The 13,526-nt window shown below is 35.8% G+C and overlaps 1 protein-coding gene across 3 annotated transcripts; it reads left to right on the top strand.

Moving 5' to 3' along the window:
* Positions 1–4,727: 4,727 nt before the first annotated feature.
* On the top strand, positions 4,728–10,147 carry LOC132301300 (disease resistance protein RPM1-like). Of its 3 annotated transcripts, none has more exons than XM_059798573.1 (3): positions 4,728–4,935; positions 5,705–5,808; positions 7,042–10,147. In XM_059798573.1, the coding sequence occupies exon 3, from the start codon at positions 7,059–7,061 to the stop codon at positions 9,858–9,860; it is 2,802 nt and encodes a 933-aa protein (XP_059654556.1). In that variant the 5' UTR covers positions 4,728–4,935; positions 5,705–5,808; positions 7,042–7,058; the 3' UTR covers positions 9,861–10,147. The 3 variants fall into 3 exon arrangements, with proteins under 3 accessions (XP_059654556.1, XP_059654560.1, XP_059654553.1); XM_059798577.1 differs by having other exon boundaries at positions 7,039–10,147; XM_059798570.1 differs by having other exon boundaries at positions 5,705–10,147.
* The last annotated feature ends 3,379 nt before the right edge of the window (positions 10,148–13,526 follow it).

The following is a 13,526-nucleotide window of genomic DNA, read 5'->3' as shown; positions in this document are numbered from 1 at the left end:
TCAACTAATCAAAACATAACTCCATCACCCATTCATCATGAAATAATTACATAGTCTCATTTTATACAACTGAAAAGAATTAAATACAAGGATGAGGCCTCCCTGGCCAAAATTATATAGCTTACAAAAAAAAAAAATGAATTAAAATCCAAACTACATCAATATCCATGGATACACATCATTTACCAATTTGTCTTCGGATTCCTAAAAAATGTTAATGATAATAGGGTGAGCTCAACAGCTCAGTAGAAAAAAGCCTAAAGTACATTCCTAAAATCCTGTGAGCCACAATCAAAGAAGAGGAGATTACGAAGAGGGATCATAGGAATACCAGCCACAACATCATACATGAATTTTCACAATTTCGCAAACCATTTCATCACCAACCATGTAGATCAAGAATAAATCATGCTTCACAACTCAATATTGGACAAGCTAAACATGATCACATCAACAAGATTTACATGCAAAGAACATATAGAAAACTCACTAAAACCTTAGGAATTCGTAGTTTAGACTTCCCCTACCTCAAGATAACAACCAAAACAAGGCCTCGGCAAGCCCTTAAGCCTCCAAAATTTTGAAATCCCTAAGCCCTTGCAATATTGGTCTCAAATAAAAGCTCTCCTCATGCTCATCAACTTCTTCACCAATAGCCTTATCAAAATCTCACTTTGATCCCTCCAAAAACAAACTTGAAGTGTGGAAGACATTTAGTGTAAATAGATAGACATAGAGTGAGAAAGTGAAATGCTAGAGAGAGGAAGCATTCTGCCGAACTGAAGAGGAAATGAAAGAAAATGGGTTGGTCAACACTTTGCCTTGTGGTTAATAGCATGCCACTTGTCAAAATGTGTGTGATGTCACTTTTTGGTCAATTACACTTTTGTCCATCGACATCCATTGCAATACCAAAAAAATCCCTAAAATATCTCCCACCAAAATAGATACACACACACACACACACACACACACACATATATACATATAAAATGACTACAATGCCCCTCACTTAAAATGAGAAAACCAGGAGAAGTTCCTGAGTCTGGAAATCGTCCCGACTTCTGAAAAATTCTAAAAATGAAACCGTCATTTCTAATTGACTTAAAATCATTAAAACACACTTCTAAAACCTTCAGCTCAAGAAAATAACCAAAACGCCCTTCGAGGCCCGCGTGGCACGCAAAACGAAGAAATGATTAAAATAATCCAGAAAAATAAAAAAAATTCCAGAAAATAGAAAATATGAAAAATCGGTAACATTACACAACTACCCCAAAAAATATAGCACACAAGCATTAAACATATTCTCGAACACCTGAATGACCCTCTTGGACTGGCCATCGGTTTGAGGATAAAAAGTAGTACTCAAACTTAAAGAAGTACCAAAAGCTATATGAAAACTACTCCAAAACTGAGATGCAAAATGTGGATCACGATCGGTACTCCATAGAACTTGACTATATCTTTGATGTAAAGCTTACACAACACCTTTATGGAATCAGTAGCTCGAAGGGTAGAAAATGTGCAGATTTAGTTAACCGGTCCACTATCACCCACACAGTATCATGGTCATGTATCGACCTCGGTAACCTCATGAAAAAATCCATCACATGCTCCCATTTCCACTTAGGTATGGGCAAAAGTTGTAGTAGTCCCGCTGGTTTCTAATTCTCAGCCTTCATTCGCTGACAAGTGAGACATCTAGACACAAACTGTGCCACATCACGCTTTATTCCTTCCCACCAGAACTGCCTCTTAAGATCATGATACATCTTAGTGCCACGTGGATGCTTATATATGGTGATGTTATCTCCAATTGGTATGAGACCTTTTGGGGTAAAGCCTAAGAGTAAAACCGTGCCGACTCAAGTCCAAAGCAGACATTATCATACCATGTGGTGGAGTGGGTCGTTACAGGTGATATCAGAGCCTGACTCAGCCTAAAGTGTGCCGACCGGGATGTCGAGCCTCCAAGGGGGTGGATTGTGATGACCTTGTGGGCGGGTGCAAGACACTGGCGAACTACTACATTGGGCGAGCTACGGTTGCACAATCCCACATCGCCTAGGTAAGGAAAAGGTGATGTGCTTATATGTGTTGGTGTTATCTCCAATTGGTATGAGGCCTTTTGGGATAAAGCTCAAGAGTAAAACCGTGCGCACTCAGGCCTAAAGCGGACAATATCATACCATGTGGTGGAGTGAGTCGTTACATAGGTTGCTTATACTTTCCTAGAACAAATATCTGTATTTTGTTAGCTCCACGAACTAAAGAAATTATTTTAGTCCACATAACAAAGTCAAGGTCTTTCCTAGAATTGTCCCACTAGTTACTCCATTTTCTATGGTTGTTTCAATTATTAGATTGGAATATGGAACTCCTAATATTATTTTTATTTTAAATAGTGATTTAAGGATCCAAATCACCAATTACCGAATTTAATTTATGTAAGAAAGATGGTGAGTCTCATCACATAACATTATAATGACATGATAGGGTAGACCCCACCACCCCATTTACATAAATTTAATTCGATATTTAACGAATTCGATTATTAAATTATTATTCTTTCATTTTTCATTCCAATTAACTAATTGGCTCAAAAGAGCAAATTGTGTTTCAACAAATTTGTAGTTAATCTAGCAGTCAAACTGGAGTTTTTTTTTTTTTTTTTTTTGTAAGTGTGTGGGGGTACATTCGAGCTATACTTGAGTAATGTATACTTGAGATAGAGTTTAAAATTTCAATTCATACCCACCCGAGTAAAAATAAGAGCTATCAACATTCATTAAATTGTTCAGTTAGGTTGAAGAGCTTTAATTAGCTACCCAATGACCTGATAATATTATTTTGACGTTCAGCTTCTCTGCTGTGGTGCATTCAACACGTTTAAACCTTGATCCAACGCATAACTTCTAGTTTGAAGTAATGTTATGAAAACAACTTAATTGAGTTAAAAAGTGATATTAACACCATTATTTCTAGTTTTAAATGCTTCAATTAGAAATAATAGTGTTGAAAAAAAATAACACAATTAAATCGTATTCCCACGCATTACTTTTTAGCTTGAGTTTAGCAATGCACCACAACAAAGGATCCTTTATAACAAGGATCCAAAGTCCAAACACATTATTTTGATGAAAGAAAAGTACCTGTAAGAATAACTGACAAGTCTTCATTTCAAATAGAAAATAAGATTAATGTATTTTGTCAGCACCACAAAATTAAAGAAAATATCTGAACGAGATGACAAAGTCAAAGTCATTGTCTGACTTGTCCCACTAGTTGGTTATTCCATTTTGTACAGCTACCGTTCAATGGATATTTTGTTAACCCTATTTCAAATTTGAATTCTTATATATGTATTTTAAATCATGATCTTTTTGTTTCAACTTTTTTTATTTTTATTTTTATTTATGAAATCTTAGTTTATTGTATATTTATATTATTATTTTCTTCTGGAAATCTTTAGGTATTTTTACAATTTTTTTTAATTATATATATATATATATATACTCAACGAGATCACTGGAAGACTAGAATTAGATGAGAAATGAAGCAGAAACCAATGACATAAAGACCGACCAACTGGGATGGACCAAGAATATAGGTGAGGGGGCAAGTATGATTTTTTAAAAATAATTTTAGGGGATCAATAGTAATATTTTATGGGTATATAATGGGAAAAAGAAAATATATATAAAATAAAATAAAAAATTTGGGGGCTGGGGGAATTGCTCCCTGGCATCAATATAGGTCACGGACGACCAATGTACCAACATGATCCAATAGGGATTGAAATATGGAACATAATTATAAAAGTAAATGTACACCTACCCGAGGACCCAAATTTACACAATATTATTGTCTTTTTTGCAGTACTTTAAGCTAATGAATTGGATCACATTTTCATTGCCTCCATCAACCAATGGATAATAATTGAGCTTATACAAAGCACAGAGGCTTTATTCAGTTATTGCATATTGGATTGGAATATGGAGTTATACAAAGCACAAAGGCTTTAATCAATTATTGCATATTGGATTGGAATATGAGCTTATACAAAGCACAAAGGCTTTACTCAAATTTCATGCTCTCTGTCACGCTGTTCTAGTTTGAACTCGATAGCTCGATCGGTCGAGCACACTTATTTGATCGCTGATTATTAATCTAAATTTCGAACAACCATAATTCCTTCATTTCAAACCCAAATTGGGTCGTTAATTCTTATATCTAATCTGACCGGCTTGAAGTCAGCTTTCCAATGATGTCAATCTCATCTTCAAATTCCAATTATACCGAGAGTTATTGCTATTTTAGTAAAAAGGTGTCAGAGAATCCTTCAAACCAAGAATGGATAAACATGGGAAACCATACCTATGGCCATTAGGAACTTATGTAATGGACTTAATTGGTTAATGTGATGTTAGAAAGTCTCATTTGACTACTTATAGTCGATTCTTCCTTATATTTTTCTTGAAATGATCATTTTATCCTTGGGTATCCCCGGATCGAGTTACCAAGTGTACACCAGCTCCGTAATAATGGGATTATTTTGATGAAAGAAAGGTACTATTAAATAATTATTGAAAGGTCTTGATTTAAAATGGAAATAAAGAAAACGTAAATGATATGTAGGCCCACCAAGGACCCAAGTTTTCACAATGCTAGCTCCACAAATTAAAAAGAGGATTGTAGTCCACATAATGAAGTCAAGGTCGTCCCTGCTCCGACTAGTAATACAGGGTTCACACCTCTTTTTTTTCATTTTTATTTCTGATTTCATTTTTCGTATCCATCAAACAAAGCCTTCTCCATAAGACTGTTAACTGATTTTATCAAAGGAGCAAATGGTGTTTCAACAATTTACTTCTAGCTTGAAGAAGAATTGCGTCTTCATCATTATTGTTCTCTTTGTTCCATATTGATGAGGTTAGTCACATAATTTTTTTTTTTTCTATTTTTTTTTCTTATAAATTTCGTCTCTTACAATATTTAGCACTTTAAAATCATTAGTGGTATTTAGCATGTAGATGATCCTCTTAAACCTTCACCATCTACTTTAGTAGCACTAGAGAATCCAGTCTAGATCAGTTGGACCATGATCTAATTTAGTAAAACAATGGACTATTGGAAATGTTAAACTCTCTTATCATCTTGATCTCTTTGCTGAATAACTTCACGTGAAGAATTATTTATTTATTTTTTTCATAATCTACTCAACTTTTTCTCCAATACTTTGTTCAATACGATGCGGAGCTTAGCAACTGAAGGAGTTAATTCCAACCGAGTTACGAATTCTTTAACCAAATAACCTAAATTGAAGCGAATCCAAACTAATTTTTATAAACATGTCATGTATGTCAGGTTAGTCTCTACAATCTCCTGGATGGATTGTAGTCACATAACCAAGTCAAGGTCGTCCCTGCTTGTCCCACTAGTAATAACAGTTGCTTCAATTATTGCATATTGTATTAGAATATGGAGTTCACACCTTCTTCTTTTTTTTCATTTTTATTTCTGATTTCATTTTTCATATCCATCAAACAAAGCCTTCTCCATGATACTGTTAACTGATTTTATCAAAGGAGCAAATGGTGTTTCAACAATTTACTGCTAGCTTGATGATTCAAAAGTCATCTTATTTTTTTAATCTTCTCCTTGTCTCTTATTATAATCTTTCTCGTTTACTTTGAATCAGGCTTTCACATTTACATCTGAATCTATAATCCCTCAATCTCTCTCTCACACACAACATCTGCAATTAGTCTCTTCATGTTTGGTATTCCATGAGTTAGAGAGAAGGTACGTACTTCCTGAACTCACAGCTAGCTCTCTGCATTTCTATTGCTTTGAATTATTAGTTTACTACTTATTTCAATTTGGTTCTCTCTCTCTCTCTTACATCTGAATTTGCATCTCCCACTATTTGCAGTCTCTTATTCTCACTCACTCAAATTTCTTTTACATCTCAATTTGTATCAATGTGATAGCTTGAAAGTCAGCCTTAATTTTTCTTCTTCTTTTCAATGGTAGTGGTTCAATGTGATAACTTGAAAGTCGTCCTAATTTTTCTTTTTTCTTAATCTTCTCTTCGTCACTTGTAATTCCACATAATTTCGTTTTTTAATTTGTGTAAAATGAAATATTTCATTTTAGTAAATTATAAGTTTAAAATAATATTGTTAGATTATTTTAATTATTTATGAAGCCTAATCTGACTATAAGAAAAATATTTTGGTACAAACATATCATTATAATTATATTAAGTTAAAATATTATCATCATTTATTTTACATGTAGCACCTTATTTGTATACTGAAAAATAAGGTGTTACACAAATCAAAAACTTAATTTTATATATCTATGTGTGTGAATTAACAACAAATTTTATATAAAATGAAATGTATATAATCCAAGTCTTTTTGTTTATAAGCTGATATAATTATATATTATATTGACAAGGGGCTAGTAAATGGTAAACATGAGCGTTCATTAGCTTATATCTACCATTATAGGATATGTATAATTATTTATTCCATAAGCAAGAAGAGGTACTTCTTGAATTCTCTCTTTAGTTTCTTCAACAATCAACTTCTCTGCCTTTTTGCTTTGTATTATAAATTTGTGGTTTACTTCTTGTTTCAATTTGGATTCCTCTCTTACATCTGAATTTGCATCTCCCTCTATTTGCAATCTCTTTTTGTCACAAATTTGAATTAAGCTCTCTTACATCTCAATTTGTCTCTCTAGAATCTCCATTTCATTTTCTTTATCTTTCTTTCTATCTTCTTTGTCATTCAAAGTGAGACTCGTTGTACTTGTGGATTTAAAACACTTTACTACCTCCAACCAAATAAAATCCATTACTTGAAATTTCTGCTTCAGTAGTAGCTTTCTACATTTGTATTCTTGCTTTTTTGCTTTATAATATTTCTGCTTCCGTAGTAGCTATATTTTTTTCCGTCATTTCTTGGGCATGATCCATCCTCTTCCTCTTCAAAATCAACGCAATAGCTGTCTCGTATTCTTAAGCAGGTCAAAGGAACAAAACAATGGCGGAAACTGCAGTGAGCTCTGTTATTGACAATTTGCTCCCACTGTTAACCAACGAAGCAAAATTGCTTAAGGGTGTCCATAAAGAAGTTGCCAGCATCAAAGATGAATTGGAATACATACTGTGTTTCTTGAAGGATGCAGATGTCAGGGTTGAAACTGCAAAGATCAACGACAGCTTGCAACTTTGGGTGAAAGACGTAAGGAAAGTTTCTTATAAGATCGAAGATGTTATCGATGAATACATACTTCACTTGGCAAAGCCATTTCATCAGTATGGTTTCATCACTTTCTTTCTTAAAGTCGCTCACCCAGTTATTAAACTGAAGCGAAGACATGAGATAGCTTCTGAGATTCAAGAGATCAAAACAACCATACAGGAGATCAAGCAAAGAGCTGACAGATATGGATTCAGTTCCTTGGAGCAAGGATCAAGCAGTGTCACAAAAGATAGCACATGGCATGACCCTCGAGTGGCTTCCCTTTTCATTGCTGAAGATGAAGTTGTCGGCATTGAATCTCTAAGACACAAATTGATCAGTAAGCTATTGGCAGAACAACCGATGCGTGGAATAATTTCTCTCATTGGGATGGGTGGATCCGGAAAGACCACTCTCGCCAAGAAAGTCTACGACAGCCCAAGAGTGACTGCACACTTCGATTGCCATGCTTGGATCCCTGTGTCCCAATCATACAAGATGGAGGAAATCCTCAAAACAATGATCAAGAAGTTCTATGGATCAAGAAAGGAGCCTGTTCCTGAAGGAATTGATACAATGGAAGAAGATTTGCTCATTGAAAATTTGAAGGAATATTTAGAACTGAAGAGGTATGTGGTTGTTTTTGATGATGTATGGAAAATAGACTTTTGGAGTTTCATAAAACATGCTTTATCGAAGAACAGCAAATGCAGTCGAGTAATCGTCACCACTCGAAATGATGATGTTGCTTCTTCTTGCAAAGAATCTCCATTTGATTACATCCACCATCTTGAGCCTCTCTCTGAAGACAAGGCTTGGGAACTCTTTTGCAAGAAGACATTCCAATTAGACTTTGGGGCTCAATGTCCACTAGAATTGATGGAATTCTCTAATAAAATTGTTCGCAAGTGTGAAGGATTGCCACTTGCAATTGTGGCAATAAGTGGTTTGTTATCAACAAAAGACAAGACTGTATCAGAATGGGAAAAGGCGTACAATAGCCTCGGTTTTGAGTTACAAAGGAGTCCCCATCTTACAAGTATTACAAAAGTCATATTGCTCAGTTATCACGATCTTCCTTACTACCTGAAATCTTGTTTTTTGTACTTAAGCATAATACCAGAAGACTTCTCTATTCATTGTGGAAGATTGATTCGGTTGTGGATAGCTGAGGGGTTTGTAAAACCAGAAAAAGGAAAAAAAACTTTGGAAGAGGTTGCAAAAGAATACCTGGCCGAACTAATTCGTAGAAGTTTGGTTCAAGTGAGTGAACTAAACTATGATAAATCAAAAATTCGTACTTGCCGAGTTCATGACTTGATTCGTGAGCTCATCGTTTCAAAATCCGAGGAGTTGAGTTTTTGTCAAGTTGTGGAAGATGACTCAAGTTTTGATGGGCAACCCCGGCGACTTTCATTCCATAACCATGTTTATAATGTTTTAGAAACCATCGGTAAGCTCCGAATTCGTTCTTGTTTTATTTTTAAAGCAGAGGACGAGTTGCCAAAGCCATTTTTAGGTACGTTGTTTGCAAAATTCAAGCTATTGAAGGTGTTAGATCTTGAAGGTGCTCCTCTCGATAATCTTCCTGAAGAGGTTGGAAAGTTATTACACTTGAGGTACTTAAGTGTGAGGAGTACAAAAGTGAAGATCCTTCCAAAGTTTATCGGCAAGCTATACAACTTGCAGACTTTAGATGTGAAATACTCTCTAGTGGATGAGCTACCTTGTGAAATTAGTAAGTTACATAAGTTGCGACACCTTTTGGCCTACGATGTTAATGACAATGTTGATAGTTTTACTGATGTTAGAAGAGGAGTGAAAGTGCATGAAGGAATTGGGCATTTAAAGGAACTGCAGAAACTACGTGATGTGGAGGCAAGTCATGAAGGGTTTGACCAAATAATTAAAGAGCTGGAAAATTTGAGGGAGTTGAGAAAGTTGGGTATCACAAAGTTGAGGAGAGAAAATGGGAGGGCTCTCATCAACTCCATTCAGAAAATGAAACACCTTAACTATCTTCAACTCGTGGCAATAAACGAAGATGAGATCCTGGATTTACAATGCATGACATCTCCACCTCAGTGTTTGCAATGTCTCTACTTACGTGGGCGTTTAGGGAAGTTGCCGGATTGGATCCCTAAACTTCAAAATCTAGTCAGATTAGGTCTATATTATTCTGGCTTAAGTGATAATCTGATAGAAGCCTTGCAAGCGTTGCCTAATATGTTATGGCTACATATCCGTAAGGGATATGATGCCGAGAGATTATATTTTGGGGCACATGGGTTTCAGAAACTTAAGAAGTTGTCTCTCTATGAGTTGCAGGAGTTGAATTCATTGATAATAGAGGAAGGAGCGTTGCCACTTCTTGAAGAGCTATACATTGGGCCTAGCCCACAATTGAAGGAGGTGCCGTCCGGCATTCAACACCTCAAAAAACTCAGACTACTTGGGTTCACTGATATGCCAACAAAATTCATAGAAAGAATGAGAGGAGATGAAGGCCAAGACTATCACATCGTTAAGCATATACCATCTATCCATTGCTGGATCAAGAATAAGGGATTGAATTATACATCCTACAAACTGTTATTGTAATAGAAAGAGTCAACCAATCACATTTAATCTATTGGATAAAACTTATTTAATTCCAGACATTGCTTATTTTTATTGTTATTGTAATATTGTTGTAATTTTTACTGTTGCTAGTTTCCAGACATTGCTTGTTTTTATTGTTATTGTAATGTGTTGTAATTTTTGTAGTTTCCAACAATGTGATTGGTTGAGGAAAGAGTCAACCAATCACATTGCTTGTCATTATTATTATTGTTGTTCATGACATTACTTCTTAGTATTGTTCTTGTAAAGACAAATCATTTGTTTAAGTGCTTCAGACCCTCTACTTGGATTCCATATTCCTTTTTCTCATCTTAGTTTTTGGGAGCCAATGTATAGTTTCTAAAAGTGAACATAAGGTGAGTACCAGTAAAAAGTAACATAGTATACAAAATCTTCATATTCAATAGGAATCTTCAATTTCATATTATTTTTTATGTCAACTTAATAATCCGGATAGAAAAAGTTTACAAAATGTAGGCTGAACATACCCTGAATCATTAACATCTCCAAAGGGAATTTCTCAATCAAATAACATTATGTTCAACAAATAAACTTCAAGACATAAACTTATCTCTATAGTTCCTAACCTTGTAATATGAGTGTTGACACCCATTTTGGTATTTGGATTGCTAACCCATCTTCGGCCCAGTCATGAAAACTAAATACTCTTGGCATCTGTTTTGGTAATTGGGTTCTGGCCCTAATTAGATTTGATGAGCCATGAAGCATTGGGCCGAAAGAATATAATGGGCTGAAACATGTGACAATGAGGTTGGGCTAGGAGGTCGCAAATGATTTGGTTTCCGGCTGGGATAATGCAATGCAGTTAAGATGTTGGGCCATACACATCACATGGATATGGATTACAAGAGAGAGGGCAATGACGTGATACACACAAGGGCATCACCGATGACATGGATTATATTTGAAATACTTTTGAATTTTATGTTAGTTAAGAATTAATATTTATCTAGGAACTTTAGTTTGAATTTAAATTCAGTATTAAGTGATAGAGTTAGAGTTTTATTGTAATTAGAATACTTATTGGTAGGAATTTGATTCTAATAATTTCTATAAATAAATAAAGAGACATGCTGAACAAAAGGTCCAGCACCCTCAGAATCCTTATTATTATTTTGTTTGCTTTCTTAAGCACTTTCCTCAAATAGCATCCTTGCTATCTTTATCTATCTCTCTACTTCAGTTTTTTTCTATTTCTCTCCCCATATCTCTTTCTCCCTATCTCTTCTCCCTATCACTTTCTATATCTATTTCTTCCCCTTTCTATTCTCTTGTTACGTTACTATACATTGTTTACGGAAAGTCCTTTTAACTAAGGCATTTTTGAAGCCAAAAGAGGAATTTATTTGTTCCCTTTTTCCTCGCATCGTCTGAGAGTCAACTTTCTCAAAGGGACTAACGTTGACTATTTACAATCGAACCACACAAGTGGTTCTGGCACGCGCGGCATACATCAATTTGAGATCGGCTCCATAAAGCCGATTTTAGGGTCAACATTTTTGGCACGCCCGGTGGGACCCCATCAGGAGAGCAATATAGTAAAGATGCCTCCAAAGCTAAGAGGTTCAAAAGGCATGAATAAAGGAGATAATATTGACGAAGAAAATCCACAGATCGGCGTAGGCGATGATGCCGACTCTTCTATTCCATCCGACATTCCTTTGGGTCGGGTACTGGAATCGATTATGCAAAAATTCGATGCCCAGCAAGCACAGATCGGTGAGGTGAGATCTCAAATGGGAGAATCAAATTAGCTTTTGGTTTCTCAAATTCATGAGATGAGGTCGATGACAGAGGAATTAAACCAAATGGTGTACACTCAGTTAGAGAAGATGAGTCAAAAACTTGAAACAAATATATCAGCAAATCAAAGCCGAGAAAATCGGCATGATCACGCTGAAGCATCTCATGTCAATGAGTCCATATTCCAGCGTATGACAGCACCATTGATACATATATCCGAAGGGCCTCGAACAGGCATCATACCGCCAAGTGCAGGACTTGGTATTACAATCGGCAAAGTGCCGAATCATACCAATATATCAGCAAATCAAAGCTGAGACAATCGGCATGATCAAGCTGAAGTATCTCATATCAATGAGTCCATATTCCAGCGTATGTCAGCACCATTGATACATATATCCCAAGGGCCTCGAACAGCATCAACAGGCATAATACCGCCAAGCACAACACTTGGCATCACAATCGGCAATGTGCCGAGTCCTAGTCTCGGCATGCCGATTGGTAACCCACCAATATTGTCAAATCCGCCGGCAGTGACTGTTGTGCCGGTGTATCACCCACCAGTGAATATTCAACCTAATCAAGATGTATAGTGTCCACAGGTGCAGCCGATTTCTTAGTTGAGAGATCAACAAGAGGTGGTGGGAAACCAAAACCAATGTAGGGCTGATCCATTAGCACCACCGGCGGCTGCTGGGGGGCAAGTCAATGTGAATCAACAATAAGAATGGGTTAATCCATTTGTTCCACTTCACCCAAATGATCCTCCAGGACAAAATGCAAAGATTGATAGGGCTCTGATTCTGGCTTTAATACAAGCCGAAGTAGCACAGGGTCACAGACGTGCTCGGCCAGTATATAAAAAGCCTTATCCCTATCATGTCAATGCTTATGAGTTGCCTAAAAATTATTGGTATCTCAAATTTTCTATGTATAGTAAAAGGGTAAAGTTTAAATCATTTGTGAAGGGTGATATGGTTTGGCAAACAATTTTTCCACCTTGAAAGGTAGATAGAACGTGGTCACCTACATGGAAAGGGCTGTATATAGTCCACCAAGTGTTGCATGGAGAAGCTTACAAGTTGAAAGATTTGAATGGTGAGGTGTATGAAAAACCAATAAATGGAAGGTATTTGAAGAAGTATCAACCCACTATTTTTGAACTTTTGGAGGAAAAGAAAGCCTCTAATAAGTTAAATATAGAGGGTGGGTGTTCAGCTTAAGCCATTTATGAACCTAGAATAATGATGACAGTGGGTGGTTCTATGGTGTGTATATCAACTTGATACAATGGGTGTAATTTAAATTTTGGAAGCCGAAGGGTTAAAACAGCTACCAAAATTGGGGGGCATTGTTGACACCCATTTTGGTAATTGGGTTTGGGCTTCAATTGGACTTGATGATCAATGATATAGTAATATGGGCCAAGAACATAAAGCCTGGTCAGTGATGATGTGCTAGGACTTTGGGCCGAGAAGGATATCTGGGTCATGGAAGGTGATTGGATTGAATGTGGTTTGGAATAGCATTTTAGTTGGAATAAAATCCATTAGTGCTATACATGAACAGTGACGTGGTAGTTCTTATACAAAATAACGCTATATGCAAGGATGCTACATGGATAGAATGTTCTTGAACATTATGTTAGATAAGATTTATGTGTTTACTTGATTTTTGAATTAGTGTTTATCTAGGAATGTTTAGTTTGAATTTATTTTTAGTTGGTTTATCGATAGGATTTGATTTTATTTGGAATTAGTATTTAGTTAGGATTAGTTTAATTTGAATAATTATGTGGTTATATTAGAATATAACTAGGATGTTTGTATTTAGGAATTTGTTTTACCATTTATTCTATAAATAAACAGAGAGGCACGCTGT

Source organism: Cornus florida, unplaced genomic scaffold, assembly GCF_030987335.1.
Source record: "Cornus florida cultivar Cherokee Brave unplaced genomic scaffold, ASM3098733v1 CherokeeBrave_3.0.0_Hap2_Chr01, whole genome shotgun sequence".
In the NCBI taxonomy this organism is placed as follows: domain Eukaryota; kingdom Viridiplantae; phylum Streptophyta; class Magnoliopsida; order Cornales; family Cornaceae; genus Cornus; species Cornus florida.
This window is presented reverse-complemented; position numbering and strand designations above follow the sequence as displayed.